The 18,057-nt window shown below is 57.6% G+C and overlaps 2 protein-coding genes across 2 annotated transcripts; one reads left to right on the top strand and one right to left on the bottom strand.

Annotated features, from left to right (window-relative positions):
- Positions 1-2,536: 2,536 nt before the first annotated feature.
- TSPEAR (thrombospondin type laminin G domain and EAR repeats) lies at positions 2,537-13,762 on the top strand. Its single transcript, XM_056498321.1, has 12 exons — positions 2,537-2,709; positions 5,219-5,439; positions 5,542-5,780; positions 6,613-6,703; positions 7,057-7,213; positions 7,546-7,677; positions 8,666-8,898; positions 9,958-10,144; positions 11,416-11,645; positions 11,734-11,921; positions 12,464-12,565; positions 12,808-13,762. Exons 1-12 carry the CDS (start codon positions 2,616-2,618, stop codon positions 12,959-12,961), a joined length of 2,028 nt encoding a protein of 675 aa, XP_056354296.1. The 5' UTR covers positions 2,537-2,615; the 3' UTR covers positions 12,962-13,762.
- A 677-nt stretch (positions 13,763-14,439) lies between these two features.
- LOC130256594 (leucine-rich repeat-containing protein 3-like) lies at positions 14,440-17,457 on the bottom strand. Its single transcript, XM_056498341.1, has 2 exons — positions 17,274-17,457; positions 14,440-16,028 (listed from the first exon to the last, which is right to left on the bottom strand). Exon 2 carries the CDS (start codon positions 16,013-16,015, stop codon positions 15,191-15,193), a length of 825 nt encoding a protein of 274 aa, XP_056354316.1. The 5' UTR covers positions 16,016-16,028; positions 17,274-17,457; the 3' UTR covers positions 14,440-15,190.
- Between the last annotated feature and the right edge of the window lie 600 nt (positions 17,458-18,057).

The raw sequence follows: 18,057 nt of genomic DNA on the forward strand, positions 1-18,057 counted from the left end.
AGTAGACAAAAGCTGGGGACACTGTGGGATGGACATTTGTCCATCAGTTACTTCTGGGGTCCCTCAAAGCTCTGCCCTTGCTGATGCCTGTGCTGCAACTCAGGGAAAAATACTTGACGGGCTCAGAGGTCTTTTCCAACCTAAAGGATTCTCTGATTATATGCAGATGTCAGGAATAAAGGCTGAAATGAATAAGGCATGAAGCCCTGAAACACAGCTTTGTGCCTGCAAATAATAAGGAGTGAGTTACAGCCTCGGGAGAGCAGGAACGTTCCCCGTGTGCAGGGTCCAGCCGGTCCCTGGCATCCATGAGGTGCCCTCCTCACACTGCAGGGCAGCTCTGCTTCCAGTGGATTGCCTACAGATGGATTTCTCAACCTTTCCTAACCCAGAGATGGCCAAACCTTTCTGGTGGAAACCCAAGGATCATTTTGTTCGGAGCCACCACATGGTTTTATTTACGCCCCATGCGAATTAGGCAAACGCCTCACTGTTTGTCTCTTTCATTTCATCCCCTCGTGCTTGCTTCTGCACATAGGAATGTGTGCTGTGTGCTTAGGAACTATTTTGCAGACCACTTCCTACTGTCCTGGGGACAGGGAGCAGGTCCTGGTCCCGATGTGACGGCGGGGAGTGCTGTGTGCTGTGTGCCTGTCCTTACTTCACATCACAGCTCGGCTCCCCAGGCAGGGAGGAAAGCTCTGGGCACTGGCCAAGCCTCTCCACCATCTTCTGCCACGCCACATCCCCAGCCCAGTGCAGGGGAAAAGCTTTGGGGATCCCCAGTGTCCCTGTCCTCACCTGGAGACTGTTCCTTGACGTGGCTGAGCAGCAGCCTGAGCTCCCTCTCTGCTCCACAGCTCTCCCTGTGTCTTGAGGGGGCACCCACAGCAGTGTCCTTGGCTCTGAAGATGTCCCCACTGACTATTATTTTTTGTTCAAGAAAGCCCTGAAAGGTAGCTGCATCCCCTCTGGAAAACAAAGGAACTGGGAGTCTCTGCCAGGACTTTCCCTCCCTCCCTGCACCCTTGCAGAGTCTCAGCAGGAGCCTTCCCCAAATCCACCCCTGGCTCAGGGCAGTGCTGCCAGCTCCCAAAGCCACGCTTAACTTGACACGTGTGCAGCCCTGGGAAATGTGGTGGCTCTGACTCTTGTTTGTGTCCAACCTGACAGGAGCCTCCCCTCCAATGCACCACCTCCCTGCCAGACAGATGGAACTCCATCTTCCCAAGGCTTGGGAAGCACCACTGAGGTGACTGCTCCCAGTCCCAGCCCTGATGGGTGTCCTCAGGGCTGCGAGGGTCAGGGGAGATGGGATGGTTTGTCCTCCTGCATCTCTTGTTCTCCTCCAGCAGCTGCCACTCAGGGCCCCCAGCTGCCATTTGGGACCCCCAGGATTGGTTATGGCTGTGCCACTGGACACCATCCCCAGGAAGAGGATGAGGATGAGGATGAGGATGAGGATGAGGATGAGGATGAGGATGAGGATGAGGATGAGGATGAGGATGAGGAGACACCTCTGTAGCTCTCTCTTGCCAAGAGGTTAAGCTGTGTTTAAACACGGTCCTGGAGCCTGTTTGGAGGGGGGGAGCCCCATACAGCCCTGCTAGAGCTATTGGGCAGGCACCCAGCCCCTCTCCAGGCTCTGAGACAGAGGCACCAACATTCTTGGGGTGCCTTGGGGCTTGTGGGGTTCGGTACAGCTCCTCTTGGGATGTGGGGCTGCATTCCACCATGGTTGCACTCCTTGGGCTGCACTCTCAGTCCCAGCACGGCCCATTTTGGGGTGAGGACAGACTGACAGTGAACACAGCAGCAGGTCCAGCTCTGGCTGCTCCTTGCTGACAAAACCCCCAGTTTGTGACACGATTTTTGGCGTTTCTATTGCAGCGCTCGCCTTGCAGGGAGGCTCTGGGGACGAGGGGGTGGGAGCCTGGTTCAATTGTTTGGGGAAGGGAAGAGACTCCTTCTGTGGCTTGAGGAGCCCAGCAGAGCTCACTGCGTGCAGGGAGCTTTCCCACTGCTGGTGCTGCCCTTGCAACAGCAGAACCTGGAGGGTTTCTGAACCTGTGGCATTTTTGTGCCTTGGGATGTGCATCACCTGCCTGGGACAATGCTGGGGGAGAAATGTGCAGTTTTTGGGATCTGGACACGGTGGAGTGGCCCAGAGTGTCTCTCATCCAATACAAGCTGAAAACCAATGCATTTAGGGGCAGGAAGGTTCCCACCCAGGTCTCTCCAGTCAGGGGTGAATCTGCCACCTACTCCCATGTGAGCCTGAAAAAAGGAATCACCAAAAATGAGAGGAAGCGAAGAAAGCAAGGAAAAAAAAAAAAAAAAAAAAAAAAGATTAAAAAATCCCTCCCCAAAGCCGCCTTCCAGAGGGTTGGGCAAAAGATAAAAGCTCCCGGAGGAGCCGGGACTCCTCCTCTGCCAGCACCGGGCTCCCATTTAAATGTCTGTGTGCAGGCTGCAGGCGGCAGAGGCTCGGGGCCGCCCCAGGAGCCCCCCGGCCGTGCCCCGGGGGGGGATGCCCGGGCAGGGCAGGGGGTGACACGGCCCGGGGGGACAGAGGGGGGGTCCCGGTGCATGGACCCGCTCAGCACAGCCCCCCGATGTCGGCACCGCTGCTGCTCTGGCTCGTCCTGCTGCGCTGGGCCAGCGGGGGCGGCTGCGCCCGGCCGGGCAGGACGTGGCAGCACTGCACAGGTAGGAGAGGACGGGGTGGGCTGCACCTGGCACAGGTGCTCACCCTGCTGCGGTGCCACGGGCAGACCCCGGAAAGGTGGGCTCTTTTTGGCAGCCAGCCTGCTCGGGGCTCTGGGGACAGCTGGGTCGGTCCCCGTTGCACAAGCGTTGTCCCAGGTTCTGCTGCAGGCAGAGAGGAGGGGAGGGGAAGGACTGGAAGGAGGAGAAGAGAGACATGAAGTCCCCCTGGAAAGTCCCTCCTGCCCTGGACTCTTCTGTGCTCTGACAGGCACAACCTCCACTGTCCCAGAGGCAGAAATTTCCTTCCTGAACCAAAGAAGATCCCCATCCCCATCCCCATCCCCATCCCCATCCCCATCCCCATCCCCATCCCCATCCCCATCCCCATCCCCATCCCCATCCCCATTCCTGTGCTGTGTAAGCAGCAAAGCCTGAGCTCAGTTTTTGGGAGTGTTTGGGCCCAGGCTCTGTGTGCTTAGGGCTTGTCCCAGTTTGATGGCAATTGTATTTGCTTTTTGTTACAGCCCAGATGATGTGAGAACAAAACCAGGGAATGATTGGAGAGTTTCTGCCCTCCTTCCCGAGGTGCTCCAACCTGTCTGGGAATGTCCCCACTGTCCCCATGCAGCCTTGGCTGGAGACATCCTGGGGGTGCTGAGGCCCCAGTATTGTCCTGGGGACCCCAGCACAAGGTCCCCTGGCACCCCTTGTGCTGCCCAAGCTGGGCTGGAGCACCCAGCTGCTCTCCCAGCCTTGGCAATGGATGTGGGAGGCAGACTGGGATGCAGATCTTTGGATTTAGGGATTTGGGGTTGGTCTTAGGACTTGGCTCCTTCCTGGCCCACAGCCTCCGGCCCCAGCTGAGCTCTCCCCCAGCTCATCCTCACCATCTCAGGGGGGCTCCTAAACCCCTCTGCAAATCCAAGCCTGAGTTCAGCTTGTACTTTTTGCTGGGAAAAACAGGAACTGGTCATTGCCCAAGTGATGCATTTCTCAAATAAGCTCTTTAAGTTAAAACTCCTCCAGCAAGACTTTGCTTTAGGAACAGCTCAAACCAGCAGTGGGGCAGGCAGAGGGCACACAGAGCTGCCAGGTTGGGAAGGACCCCATCCATCTCCCTGCTCTGGTCTGGATGGAGCCACATGAGCAGATTCCTCCTTGCTCTGCCCACCTGGAGCTGGGCTGGCCAGGCATGTCTGGAGGAAGCTTCCCTTCTCCAGCTGGTTTGCATTCAGACACACAGCCCAGCCTTGTTCCCAGCTCCCTCCTTCCCAGCTCTCCCGCTGTGCCCCAGCAGCCCGGATTTATTAGTACAAATTGGAGCTAAAAGCCAGGTCTCAGCGGGGTGGGATGGGATCAGGGATGTTTTAGTGCAGCCAAGTGCTGCTTCATCTCTTGGGTAGCATCTCCAGAAAAGCATTCAAGAATAAAAACAGGAGGGTCCAAGGCCAGGAAGGTCAGAGAAGTCCCCACAGCTGCTAGAGCCTGTCCTGTGCTCAGGCGTTGGAGCTGGCAGTGCCCAGATGTTGTTGCTGGCAGTGCTCAGATGTTGGAGGTGGCAGTGCTGAGATGTTGGAGGTGGCAATGCCCAGATGTTGGAGCTGGCAGTGCCCAGATGTTGGAGGTGGCAGTGCTCTGATGCTGGAGGTGGCAGTGCTCAGATGTTGGAGGTGGCAGTGCCCAGATGTTGGAGGTGGCAGTGCTCAGATGTGCCCAGATGTTGGTGGCAGTGCTGAGATGTTGGAGGTGGCAGTGCTGAGATGTTGTTGCTGGCAGTGCTGAGATGTTGGAGCTGGCAGTGCTCAGATGTGCTCAGATGTTGGAGCTGGCAGTGCTGAGATGTTGGAGCTGGCAGTGCTGAGATGTTGGAGCTGGCAGTGCTCTGTGGGGTGGCACTTTCTGGCGCTGTTGTGCTGTGAGTTCTCACGGGGGCGATGCCCTGGGGCTGGGCACGGCGTTCTCTTCTCTGGGGAGGGGGTAATTATTTATAATGAGTGGTTTGGGTGCCCGCTGGGAGAGTGTGTGTGCATGTGTGCAATTAGGGCTGGGCTGGGAGAGCCCAAACTGGGACTGGAGGGGTAGAGCTGTCCCCACTGCCCTGTGGACAGAGATGGGGACGGGTGGCTGCCCTGGGAGCAGGTCTGTGCTGCAGGATCTCTGCCTGCTCTCCTGCATCCCGAGGAAGTTGGTGGCAGCCTGGCTGGCAGGTCCCAGCCCCAGTGTCGGCATTCAGAGCTGCATCAGCGAACAGTTCTGCACACCTCACATCACTGCGATGGTTCTGCACATCTCACATGGGTGAGATTGTTCTGCACATTTCAGATCAGTGAGATAGTTCTGCTCACTTGGCGTTCCTGCTGTGGAGATGCCAACCTTGTGTCCAAAGGGCAAATCTTGCCTCTGACCCTGAATCATTACTAAATCAGATCCAAATGCTGCTCTGGGGTCCCCCCACCCCAGGGTGGGCCAGTGTGGGATGCCGCGGTGACGCTCCTGTCTCTTGGCACAGACCTGCGGCCCCTGGACATCCTCTCGGAGGCGGTGCCGGCGGCGGGGCTGGCCCGGGGCATGCGGGTGTTCCAGGTGCAGGGCGTGCGCGGCTTCCAGCTCTCCTCATCGCGGCCCCGCGCCCTGGGCTTCCCGGCATCGCGGCTCTTCATCCACTGCGACCGCTTCCCGGAGGAGTTCTCCATCATCGTCACGCTGCGGGCTCTGCGCGTCCCCGCCACGGTGAGCGCGGCCCCGAGCCACGGTGAGCGCGTTCCCGCCAAGGTGAGCGCGTCTCCGCCACGGTGAGCGCGTTCCCGCGCTGACCCCGCTGCCGTCCCGCAGAGGAACGAGTACATCTTCACGCTGATGCTGGAGGAGAGCCCCAGCGTGCTGGTGGGGCTGCGCTACGCCCCCGACAAGCTGCATTTCCTCTTCTGGAGCCAGGAGCGCGCCGGCGGCTGGCAGACCCGCGTCACCTTCCCCAACGTGTCCCTCTCCGACAACCAGTGGCACACGCTCATCCTGGCTGTCTCCGGCCAGTCCTTCTCCCTGACGGTGGACTGCAGCATCCCCAAGGATGTGTAGGTTGTGGGCAGCGCTGGGGGATTGTCCTGGTTTGAAGGACAGGTGTCTGCCAATAAAGGCAGAAGCTTCTCTTTGAAATGGAGAATGTAAACCCCCTCCCTCCAAATTATTATGATTTTGAAATTAAGGGGCTCTCAGGCAAAGATATGGGAATTAGGAATAACAGTTCTTTACTGGGAAAATTAAAATAGAAATACAGTATTACAAAGAACAATCCCAAAACACTGCCAGAGTCAGAATCCAAGCTGACACCCCATCAGTCAGTCAGGGTGTTGGCACAGTCCCATTCAATGGTGGCTGCATCCTCCTGCAGGGGCAGATGTGGTTCAGCTGGAGCAGTGCTCCTGTAGAAGGTGCAGTTTTCCTCTGAAGGTCCAGAGATGATGTGGAAAGATCCATTTTTTCCTCTGGAATCCAGTGGAAAGAAAGTAACTCGCTGTCCGCAATCTCAGTTTTTATCTAGGTAGGAAATGTTTGGCACCTCCCCCTGGCTGGAGCATCTCTCAGTGGGATGATGGAATTTTATCAGTCATGCCCTGGGACTCAATGGCCATTAACAGGAGATATCTCCTGGGGGGAGGATGGGCTGTGGAAAAGATAAAGATGATTGCCCAGCTGGTTTAAAGATGGCCCATTAGCACGGAGATCAGGGTCACTGCCCCACCCAGCTTCAGCAGATGGTGACAGAATACACATTTCTGGCCACATCAACCCAACCCAGGGGGCTCGGGGGGGGTGGGCAGGGCGATGTTCCTCCACCAGCGTCTCCTCGAGCCACCAGCAGATGCTGTGAAATTGTCCCCCTGCCTCTTCTCTGCCCATCCCCAGGGTGGTGGAGACACCGTTTCCAGCCTCGCTGTCGGTGAGGAGAGCCAGCTTCTACCTGGGCAACAGGAGGAGAAGGAAAGGCGTGTTCACGGTAGGTGCCCCACGGCTGGGCTGTCCGGGGTGCTCCTGGCTGCTGTGGGGTGACCCACAGCCCTCTCTCAGTCCCCTGCACTGGCAGGGCTTGGGCCATGGCACAGGAAGGGGGTGGCTGTGGGTCCTTCCCGTGTGGAGGCACTGACAGGCAGCTGTGCCAACAGCAGCTGTTAGACTGACCCAGCTGTTCATTCGGGATTTGATAAATGAATCCCACGGCCACTTCTGCATCCCAGCAGGGAGGGCAACACGCAGAAGTCAGGCAGGCAACCCAAAGCAGCGATTACCTGCAGTTCCCATTCAGTGATCCTGCAGGACTTGGTCTCCATCCCTCTGCTCCCACTTTCCCAGGGCTTGCTGAGACAGCTTGTCCTGCTGCCAGGAGCTGATGCCACCCCCCGGATGTGCCACGCCGTGAACTTCAAAGTGGCAGCGCTGTCTGTGCCCCCTGCCCTCCAGGATGTCCCTGCCAAGGCAGTGAGCAACGAGGTGCTCAAGCAGCCCTACGGTCAGTGCCCCCACGGCACAGCTCTGTGGGGAGGGGTCTTTGCGTGGGGCTGGCAGTGAAGCAGGAGCAGAGGGCAGCAGGGTGTTCCTGCACCCTCTGCTTCTCAATGTGCGTGTTGAGATCCCTGTCCAAAATCTCCCTGAAAAGTAAAGCTGGGCTCGTGTCAGTGGCCCCACAAAGAGCTGCCCCAGTCTGTGGCTTCCCAGATTTCCATGTTCCCCACTGCCTGATCGCCATCCATCGGGATGGGACCAGGCCACTCGCCCCTCCTGCCTCTCTGCTGCCGCTCTGTGCGCACTAAGAGCTCCTGCCTCCCTCCTCTCCACGCCCAGAGAGTGACATGAAGGTGACCCTGGGGGCGCGGCCGCGCTGCTCCAGGCGGGAGAAGGCGCAGTTCTGGTTCAACGCCTCCCGGCGAGGGCTCTACCTGTGCAACGGCAGCGCCTGGCTCTCCGTGCTGGAAGGTACTGCGGGGCTCTGCTGCTGAGATCTGCCTTGGGATGGGGATCAGCGCAGAGTGAGGGGCTGGGGTGTCCCCCAGGCTTTGCTTGGCTCTTGGGGTCCAAGTGCCTCTGTGGTTTCTCCACATTATCTGCCCCTCCTGGGAATTTTCTGGGCAGGATGAGCTCCTGACCTGTCTGACCCCGTGCTCAGGGTGTTGGGGTGCTCCCCCAGTGCTGAAGCACTTGTGGGATGGATAGGGGGAAACAAAGGTGCCAGAAATACTGGGGTGATTGGGAGGGTGGCAGACACAGGTCTCAATGTCATCCAGGCTCTGGTGGGGCACTTTGTAAGGAACACAGTGGGAATACCAAGGTGGGGAAGGCAACCAGAGCCTGGGTTGGATGGGGGTTCTTCAATCATGACATGGGTTTCATCCACTGGCACTGTCTCACCCACTCCAGGCTGTCTGCCCAGGATCCCTAGAGAGGATGTAGAGGATGAGATATGCCCCTGAATTGTCCTTCCCTTCCCTCCTCTTCCAGCATTTTTCTTCTGCTGATACTCACAGGGTGGGTTTGGATGAGCCATTTGTTCCCCACAGGAGCTAGCAGTGACTGGACCCCCTATCCTTCCCTACATCTGAAGTCATCAGGATTGGCACTGTGTCCTTTTTTCCCCAAGGAGAACTCATCCTGGGGTCATACTGACCTGCACCCCTCAGTGCCACCAGCACTGCCCCTTCTGCCATTTGTCCCTTCCAGAGCCCATCCATCTGCCATCAGGTCACTCTGGAGGTTTTTGCTCCAATTTCTGCCATGAATTCTGTCTCAGTCTTCTCTAACATCTCCTCCTGTCATCCCCTCCTTTTTCTCTTGAGGATAAATACATCAAAGTGATCAAAATCCGTGGTGTGGGGTTCTTTTCTGCTCCCAAAGGACACATCACCTGGTTTTAACCTCATCCCCTCTTTTTTTTTTTTTTTTTTTTTTTTTTTTTGTGGGCTCCCAGTCCAACACAGGCTGGACTATGTGGAGGAATACCAGAACCTGGTGACCAACTCAGAGACAATGGGCATTGAGGTGTTCAGCATCCCAAAGGTGGGACTGTTTGCAGCCATGGCCAACAGGATCACACCCCCAGGATCAGCCATCTACAGGTGGATGGACGGGAAGTTTGTGCACTACCAGAACATCCCCACCCACCAGGCTCAGTCCTGGAAGTATTTCACCATTGGGAAGAAGGTGAGCCTGCCAGGAAGGTGCCCCCATGTTTCAGTATATTAAATTGCAGTTGCCCAGCATTGGCTTCTCTGAAGTCTTGGGCGTGGCTTAGAGAGTATAGGAACTGCATCTCAGATATCTGCCTGTGGTCTGCAGTTCCCTCCTGAGACCCACTGAGTCCAACCTGCTGCATTTGCAAACTTTCCTGCTTTTAAATTATTCCAGGACTTCTGAGCCACCTCTCCTTCCCCAGGCAATCTGCCTTGGGGCTTGAGCAGAGGATTTGCCTGGTTCCTCTCCCTGGGAAGCTACTTATCACTTTGGAGGAAGCATCTGCTCTGTGCAGGGCTCCCAGGGAAGCTGGGATTCACCTTCTATAGGGGACCCCCAGCACAGCCCTGTCCTTGGGGGTGGCTGCTCCTTGGCTGAACAAAGCCCCAGGCTGGTGCTGGCAGGGTCCTGTACAGACCAGGGGGCAGGAGACACCCCCACTGACTCTTTCCTCTTTGTGGGCTGTGTCCTTGTGCCTCTTTGTGGCCCAAAGTGGGGCAGGATCTCTGTTGCCTCATCAGAGCCTGGCTGTGCTCCCTGCCCTGCACCTCTGCTGCCCTACTCTTGCCTCTTACACTTTCACTGGGGTTTCTCCATCTGGGGAATGTTTTGTCTCAGGGAATTGTTTTCATTATTGCCATTGTTTTCATTATTGTCACTGTTTTCATTATTGTCACTGTTATCATTACCATACCTGCCTTTTCTTGTTCTGAGCCACCCTTCCTTACAGGAGGGTTTGTCAGCCCAGCCTCCCTCCTTCCCCAGCACATTTCATGTCCATGCTTCCCATTCCTGGGGCTGGAGGGTGTGAGTGGGGACAGCTCAGCTCTCCTTCCCCTTGTCTAAGAGGCTGCTGGCTGCCAGTTGTCCCTGCCATGCACAAAGACCCCACAGGCCACTGGGTCCCTGTCTCCACTTTGTGTTGCTTGGGGACTGCTCAGGACCATACATCCCACCTCCCTCTGCATTTTCTCACCCATGCTCCTTTGAGAGGAGAAAACCAAGCTGTCCTGGCTTTTCCTTTTCCAGATCTTCCTGGCAGTGGCGAATTTTGAGCAGAATGAGAGGGGCCAGGAGTTCTCTGTGATCTACAAGTGGAGCCGCAGGAAAGCCAAGTTCATCACGTACCAGCGGATCAGCACGCACAGTGCCAGGGACTGGGAGGCCTTTGTCATCGAGGGAGAGGCTTTCCTTGCTGTGGTCAACCACAGGGAAGGTACCTCAGTGTTCCCTGGGGTGGTGTCTGGGAGCCTGGCTCAGCCCTGCTCATCCCCAGGGGCTGGGCAGAGCCAGGGAGGTGTGTGAGCCTGGGGACCCTTGGGACACCCAAAGCCTTGCAGAGGAGAGAAGAGCTTCTGAGGGAGTGGCTGGCACAGTCACTCTCTGGGTTTCTGACTGCAGGGGACAAGGACAGGAATGGGGATGGTGCCTGTGCTGAATCTTTCTGCTTCTTTTCATTTTAATCCCCAAATTAGGTAACCTGGTGGTGCCACAGGTTGAGCCTTTTGTGAAACCAGATCTCACAGAGTGAGAGCCAGCTGACATCCCTCCCTGGATCCCCTGCAGACATGATCCAGCCTCATTCCCCTCCCAGGTGTTCTGGGTTGGGATGTGCAGAGGAAGATGGGTTCATGGCACAGCCCTGGCTCCCTGGGATGCTCCCATCTGGGTTCAGATGATGCCCAGTGGGCTCCTTCCCTGGGGGCATCATCTCCTCTGGCACCAGGCTCAGAGCTGCTTGGGCACCTGTGGGCTGGTAATTCCCTGCTGGACTCCATCAGGGCTAGTTTGGATGGACCTACCCTTGTGGCAGTGTGGTCCCTTTGCCAGCCATGCACATCACACAGGGATTAAAACAACCAAGGCCAAGCCAAACTGGGGATGTTTCCCTTGGGGTCGCTCCCTGAGGGGCTGCCACTTATCCCTGTGGCATTCCCATTCTTCCTGCAGCCTTTCTTTGCCCAGGTCCCTGTTGCAATGAGGATTTAAAGCCTCCCACACAGGCATGAGGTCGAGATGCTCGAGCAGAGCCCAGGAGCTGGATGGAGCAGGGGCAGGGGGGAATCCCTGACACCAGGAGCTGGGGGACACAGCTGGGACTGGCCCCACTGCACAGGGCCACCCTGTGGGACAGCCAGCAGAGCTTGTCCACCCTGGCTCCTCCATGGTGCCTCTGGAGTGCTGCTTGAGTGGGGACAAATCACCTGCCTGTCCCTCCTCTGCCAGGGGCCACAGAGCTGCTGCTGTGCCCTTGGGACAAGCTGTTGGTGTGTCCTTGGGATGGGGCTCTAGGAATGGAGACACTAGCTAGGGATGAAGGGGTTTTTAGGTAGGGATGGAGGCTGTAGAATCCCTTTGGCTACTTCCTGGGGAGCAACAGGTCACTTGCAAACAGCCTTGCTGGTAAATATTTGTGAAACTGAGCCTGTTCCTGTGTAGGTATTTCCTACACAAACCAAGAATTGCTTTTCCTCCTGCCTCCCCCAGGGAACAACCACAACATAGACAGTGTGATATACAGGTGGAACCCCAGGACAGGGCTGTTTGAGACCAACCAGACCATTCCTACCTCTGGAGCCTACGACTGGGAATTTTTCACCATTGGGCCATATTCCTTCCTGGCTGTAGCCAACACATTCAATGGCACCTCCACGAAGATCTACTCACACATCTACATCTGGCTCAGTGGCTCCTTCCAGCTCTTCCAGTCCATCCTGGTAAGGCTTGGCTACTCTGCTCCTCACCCCTCCTCAGTGTTTAGATAGAGCAGCCACATCCAGCTTCTCATGGCCTCCTTCCCCACAGACATTTGGTGCAGCTGACTGGGAGGTTTTTCATATTGGGGACAGAGTTTTTCTGGCTGTTGCCAACAGCCACAGCTATGACAGTGGGATGCCAGCACCCTCCAACTTCTATGCCATCAACTCCTCCATCTATGAGCTGAACATCACGGCCCAGATGTTTGTTAAATTCCAGGACCTTCTCACCTACAGGTACCTGTGCCAGGATTCAGGGTGCTCCTTGGTCCACGTCCTTCCCCTGAGCAGCCCAGAGGTCTCGTGGAATCCCAGAATGGTTTGGGTGGGAAAGGAGCTCAAAACCCATCTCATTCCACGGGCAGGGACACTTTCCACTGTCCCAGGTTGCTCCAAGCCCTGTCCAGCCTGGCCTTGGACACTTCCAGGGATCCAGGGGCAGCCACAGCTTCTCTGGGCACCCTGTGCCAGGGTCTCTCCACTTTTAGTTTAAAACTTGCTTGTCTCCTGGAGGGCTCCTGCAGGATTCCACTCTCCCAGGGACTGAGACTGGGGAGGGTGATGGGTGGTGGCTCCTTGGCACCACATCCCAGTGGGAGCTGGGAAAAGTCCCTAGATTTGGGAATGAGGGTGGGTTTCTTTCAGGAACAGCCTGGGAAGAGCAGGGTTTATTCTGTGTGCCCTCAGGGTGTCAGAGGCTGGGGTGGGGTGGGCTGTGCCCCACGGACACACAGCCACACAGGCTCATCTCAGCTGCCCCTCTGCTTGTTCCACCCCAGTGCCCTGGACTGGGAGTTCTTCTCAGTGGGAGAAGACTCTTTCCTGGTGGTGGCAAACTCCTTTGATGGCTTCACCTTCTCTGTCAACAGCATCATCTACAGGTACTGCAGAGGGCAGGCTGGGGACTTGGGGGCTGTTCCCAGTGGGAATGGCACTGTGGGGGCTGCACCTGCCCGGGGAGGAGGGATGGGATTGTTCCCTGTTCTCAGGCAGGAATGGGGAGCCCTGGTGAGGGACAGAGCCACAGCAGGGAGATGGGAGGTGCCAGCCCCATGGCTCTGCTCCCCTGCCCTGTGCAGGTGCCCACCCCACTGCCCATGAGCTAACAGCCTTCCCTGTGCAGGTGGCAAGGCTATGAAGGCTTTGTGGCAGCCCACCACCTCCCCACGGTCGGCTGCAGAGACTGGGAGGCGTTTCACACCTCTGAGGGCTCCTACCTGTTCTACTCCAGCGCCAAGGAGCCCCTCTCCAAGGTGCTCAAGCTGAAAACCACCTGAGACACGCTCAGCTCATCGCCAGGACCAGCTGGGCATCCATGCAAGATGGACCACAGAGCCCAGGAATGGCTGCAGCATCAGCTGGGCAGTGGCTGGCTGTGCACTCTGCAGGAAGGGAGGAGGAGGAGGAGGAGGGTGGAGCTCAGAGCTCCCTGCAGCCTTGCCCAGGGGCTGGCCAAGGGGCTGTTTCTCCTGGGAAAGCTCTGCCCCCACACTCCAGAGCCATGTCCTGCCCAAGGTTCCTGGAGCCCAGGTGCATCCAGGCTTACCAGGACCATAACACTTGGCAATTTCCAGTCCCCAGGAGGGACCCAGAGCTGCCAGCAGCTGTGGCCAAAGCTTGCAAAAATCCAGGGAAGGAAGAGACAGAGCAGAGCATGAGCTGCTGGGATGGGTGCATGGCAGGAGGGAGTAAACATGTGAGAAATTGCAGAAAAAAAGTGTGTCCAGGCTTGGCTCTGTCTGCCTGGGGCTGTGATGTCCCTGAGGACCATCTGGTTTGACATTGCAGCCATTCTTCATGTCACCTTCGTGCCACTGCCTCAGGTGCCTGCCCACCCTCCCTCTCTGCCATGGCTGGTTTGGGTCCCCCCAAGTGTGTGTGTGCTGTACAAACCTGAGGTGCTGGTCCTTGCTAGTCCATGCACCTTTGCATGAGGTTAGTGACTCCTGAGAAAACCTGCTTTGCATTTGGACCCATCCAGCTGCCACGGGCATGGGAAAAACCCAAAGCTGCTTCAGTGGCCTCTTTTCTTTTCTTCACCTTTGCTGGGGGACTCTTTTGCTTAGCCAGAGCTCTAATAAACTGTGTGCACCCAGCCTTTCTCCCACTTGGGTAACTGAGCTGCTGTGCCTGTGGCAGAGGCATCTCCTCACCCACCAATTCACCCCTGAATGTCCACAGCCAGAGGTGCCTGGTGAGGATGAGGTGGTGGGGTGTGCAGGGCTGAGGGGGCCCTTCTGTTCCCCCCACCCAGCACCCACTGCATCACCTGAGTGTCCCAGAGCACCTCTCAGCCTTCCCCAGAGCCAGGTTTACTGCTGAGCTGGGCCACCCTGGCCCTGGGGAGCACTCAGGAGGTGCCAGCCCCATCCAGCAGGGCTGGGGGTCACAGCCTGAGCCTTCCCAGGCTCCAGACCTGCAGGGTGAGCTCTGCATCCCTCCCTTCTCCCCTGCTCAGTGCAGCTGGCTCTGTCAGGAAGGCCCATTTCTCCCTTGAGAGAAAAGGGAGAATTTGATTTGCTTCCATCACTGAGCTGTGAGCAGCAACTCTAATTCAGCCCTGAGGAAAGGCAAGATAAGGCAGGAGCAGCTGTATTTGGGCAGCTGGTCCATGCTGGAAGCAGATCCAGCTGAGGGTGGCAGGGGGTGGCATCTAATGGGAGCAGTGCTGGTACATTGAATTTAGGCTGGTCTGCTCTGGGAGAGATTAAATTAGGATAAACCCCCCCCAAGCACCACCACCACTCAGCTTCTTGGACACTCAGCTCCCAGCACAGCAGAAACCCTGAGGGTTTTTCCAAAGTGCAGGGCTTTATTGAGGAAACAAAGGTTTTGGAGTTCCCCTTGAATTGCAGGAGGCAGGCAGAGGCTGCATCCTTGGGAAGGATGCCCTTGACAAGGCTGGGGTGACCCCTCTGCACCCCAGGAACCTCCTGGCCCCACAACTCATCTCTGCCAGGGACTTGCTGTCCCCAAACCACAAGCATGTGACTGGGGCTGCATTCCCTGTGAGCCCAGCTCTGGAAAAGGAAGGAAAGGTCTGGAAAACCACACATACACTCTATCGTGTTCTATGCAAGAAATGTAAGCAATATTCTTACTATAGCTCTATTATGTCTAAGCACTGTCTACAGCTGTGGTCCTGGAGCCTCACTGAAGATATCAGTATGTTTCAACCTTCAAGTAGAATATTCAAGTAGAATACACACAGCTGCTGTGGCACTTGAAACCTTTTACTTACTAAGAGCATTAGAACTCACTCTGAAACTTACTCAATCCCTGCACTCTGATTTCTCTCTGAAGAAGTCAGAGAGACCCCTGACTCACTGACTCCAGCAGGAAGAAGGGTCTGGCTGGGGATGTTTGTCCAGAACCTGCTCTGGGGGGTCCCTGGCATCCCTCCCCCGTGTATTGCTCACGCTCAGTCCGGCGTCGCTGGGGAGGGACACTGGTGGCACTTTGGCAGTCCCAGCAGGAGGAGCTGGATGCTGGATGCCGTCCCTGCTCTACAGGGCGGTCTCAGCCCGGGGCTGGGCGCCGGGCAGCGAGTGCCGGCGGGAGCGCTCCCGGTTGTGGCGCACGTAGCAGATGACATAGGCGACGAGCATGGCGAACCAGGCGAACATGGTGACCAGCATGGCCACGTCCATGGTCCTCCGGCGCACGCTGCAGAAGTTGGCGCCGGCGTCCAGCACCTGCAGCAGCGGCTTGCCCACGAACTCGTGTCGCGGGGCCGTGTGGCAGGTGATGTCCCGCACCGAGCGCGGGTCCAGCCGCGCCTCCCACAGCAGCTCCTGCAGGGCGCACTCGCAGTGCCAGGGGTTGTCGGCCAGCCGCAGCTCGGCGTTGAGAGCCAGCAGCGCCTCCTTGGGCACGCTGCGGATGCGGTTCCCGGACAGGTCGAGGCTGCGCAGCCCGGCCGCCACCCCGCGGAACGCCGCCCTGTCGATCTGCTCGATGGCGTTCCCGGACAGGTCGAGCTCCTCCAGGCGGGACAGGTGCCTGAAGGCGTTGCTGGGGATCCTGGTGATGCTGTTGGCATCCAGCTTGAGGAACACCACGTCCCTGGGGATGTCCTTGGGGATCTCCTCCAGGTGCTGGGAGCTGCAGAGCACGGCCTTGGCCCCTGCCCGCTCCGTGCACTGGCAGCTGGGGGGGCAGGAGCTGCCCCGGGGGATGCAGAGCAGGAGGCAGAAGAAAGCCTGGGCCACGCTGGTGGCTGGGGAGGCGGTGGGGAGGGTCATGGTGCAGGCAGCCAGCTCAGCATGGCCGCTGGCAGCTCCCCTGGGCAGCAGGACGTGCCCTCGCTGCCCCTGCGAGGCGTCTCCCATCGCTGGAGGGAAGCTGTGGGCGGAGGGGATGTGACACGGCATTATTTCCTGGAACACCGGGTATGGCTCGTGTGTGATGTGCCCTGCAAAGGGGTGAGAGCCCGGGCTCATGGGAAAACAAGGGTGGAGTGGCACTGCCTGTCTTGTCTTTCGGTTTAATCAAAATTAGAAACCTCAGCTCCCCCACCCCTGTCTCTGCAGGGACCACCCAGGTGGACAAAGGGAGCTGCAAGATGGGGTGTGGAGATGGGTTGGGAGCCTCTGCCCCATCCTGCTACCAGTTTCCAGGATTCATGCAATAATTTGCTGTTGGAGAAGAGCAGCACTAAATTCCTATCTCACCAATCCTGAGTGTTTAAAAAAAATGATGAGTCAGACTCTAAAGATCATCAGACAGACTTAATCACCGCCAGGATTTTAAATAACAAGATGTGGAGTTCTTTTTCTTTCCATTCCCTTCCCTTCTGGTCTGTGAGCTGGTGCAAGTTCAGGTTTCCAAAGGTTTCACCAAAGAGGTGTTTGGAGGTGAGTTTGTTTTTAAAAGTAAACAAAGAGTACGGTTTGATAGCCTGACTAAGGGTGGGAGGTTGAGAGAGGAGCCACTGCCTAGCACAGTAAAAGGGGTGATGGAAAACACACCCCAGTGCTGCCAGGGCAAGGCAGGAGCTGAAGCAGGTGGGACACCTTTCCTCTGCCTTTGGTGCTGCTCATCTCCCTCCTGCTGCCTTGGCCAGCCTGGGAGAAGAGATCCTCGTGGAGGGGAGACTGGAAAGCCAAGGGAATTAAATGTCCCATGTGATGTCATTATGGACACCAAGCTGTTGTCCCTCTGGTATCAGAGTCCTTCTGCTAATGGCATTCCCCTTTTAAGAGCAGCATCCCTCAGGTGTGACCGTCCTCAGGGTACCACAGAGGGATGCTCACACCCGAAGGATGCTCACACCTGAAGGATGCTCACACCCGACGGATGCTGTCTGCAGCTTTGCCCGCAGCCCTGCCCAGAGCTGTGGATTCTGCCCGGGGGTATGAAATTGAGCTTCCCTGCAAAATGTACGGGGCTCGGACAGCTCTGTCAGCTCCGTCTCTCCCGGGGAACAAGGACGCTTTATTCCGGTTCCCACCGTGTGCAAGGGCTCCGAGGAGTCGCAGGGACCCCGGGGGCTGTGCAGGGCGATGCTCCGGCCCGCCCCCCTGCCCTGCCCGGGGACAGAGCCCGGGACTGCCCCGCGCAGCACGACCGAGCCCGGGGGTCCCTTACCGGCTCGGCCAGGGCGGCTCTGCTTCGCTCCGGCCCTAGGTGCGGCGCGGTGCGGGGCGGTGCCGGTGCCGGTGCCGGTGCGATGCTGTTGCGGTGCCGGTGCCGGTGCCGGTGCCGTGCGGTTCTGCCGCGATCCCGCTCGGCCCCACCTGTTGCTCGGCGGCTCCCGGAGCCCGGGCCGGGCGGTCCCGGCGGTGCGGGGGCGGTGCGGGAGCGGGGGCGGTGCGGGAGCGAGGGCGGGGGGACCAGGGCGATGGGACAGCCAGGAACCACCCCACGGGAGAGCGGCCGCTCCAATGTTCAGAAATTAAGTGCTGCTAATGAGGTTTCTGCAATTCTGCGGTGCGGGCTAGAAGTGCCATCAGCTGCTGTAAGGCACCATCTCCCTCCCCGGCCATGGCCCGGTCCGGACCTCCCCGAGTCTCAGCTGATGTCTCCTGTCGCTGTCGGTGACAGAGACCAGGAGCAGACATCAAACAGTCCAGGAGCAACGGGAGGAGGTGCCGTGCCATCATTTTGGGATGCCCCCAAAGCATCAGCACAGCTCCCATCTCAACTCTGAGCGGGTCAACTCATCTCGAGCACCCTGGTCTGCTGCAAGGTGTTCCTCACCATGGCAGGGGTCTTGAAATTAAATTATGGTTAAAGCCCCTTCCAACCCAAACCATTCTGTGATTCAGCCATCAGTGGGGAGAGTCTAAAGCAAAGTGAATTTGTATAACAAGATTGGGGTGGGAATTGGGCTTGTCCCAGAAGTGTGCTCCACAAACAGCCTGCAGGGCCT

The sequence above is a fragment of the Oenanthe melanoleuca genome, chromosome 9 (genome assembly GCF_029582105.1).
Source record: "Oenanthe melanoleuca isolate GR-GAL-2019-014 chromosome 9, OMel1.0, whole genome shotgun sequence".
NCBI lineage: Eukaryota > Metazoa > Chordata > Aves > Passeriformes > Muscicapidae > Oenanthe > Oenanthe melanoleuca.

Excerpts from the sequence above, each read along its gene's own strand:
- TSPEAR (XM_056498321.1), top strand. The coding sequence starts at position 2,616 with ATGTCGGCACCGCTGCTGCTCTGGCTCGTCCTGCTGCGCTGGGCCAGC. Across the intron at positions 5,781-6,612 it reads TGCAGCATCCCCAAGGATGT|GGTGGTGGAGACACCGTTTC; the intron begins GTAGGTTGTGGG and ends GCCCATCCCCAG. Across the intron at positions 8,899-9,957 it reads ATTTCACCATTGGGAAGAAG|ATCTTCCTGGCAGTGGCGAA; the intron begins GTGAGCCTGCCA and ends TTCCTTTTCCAG.
- LOC130256594 (XM_056498341.1), bottom strand. The coding sequence starts at position 16,015 with ATGGGAGACGCCTCGCAGGGGCAGCGAGGGCACGTCCTGCTGCCCAGG.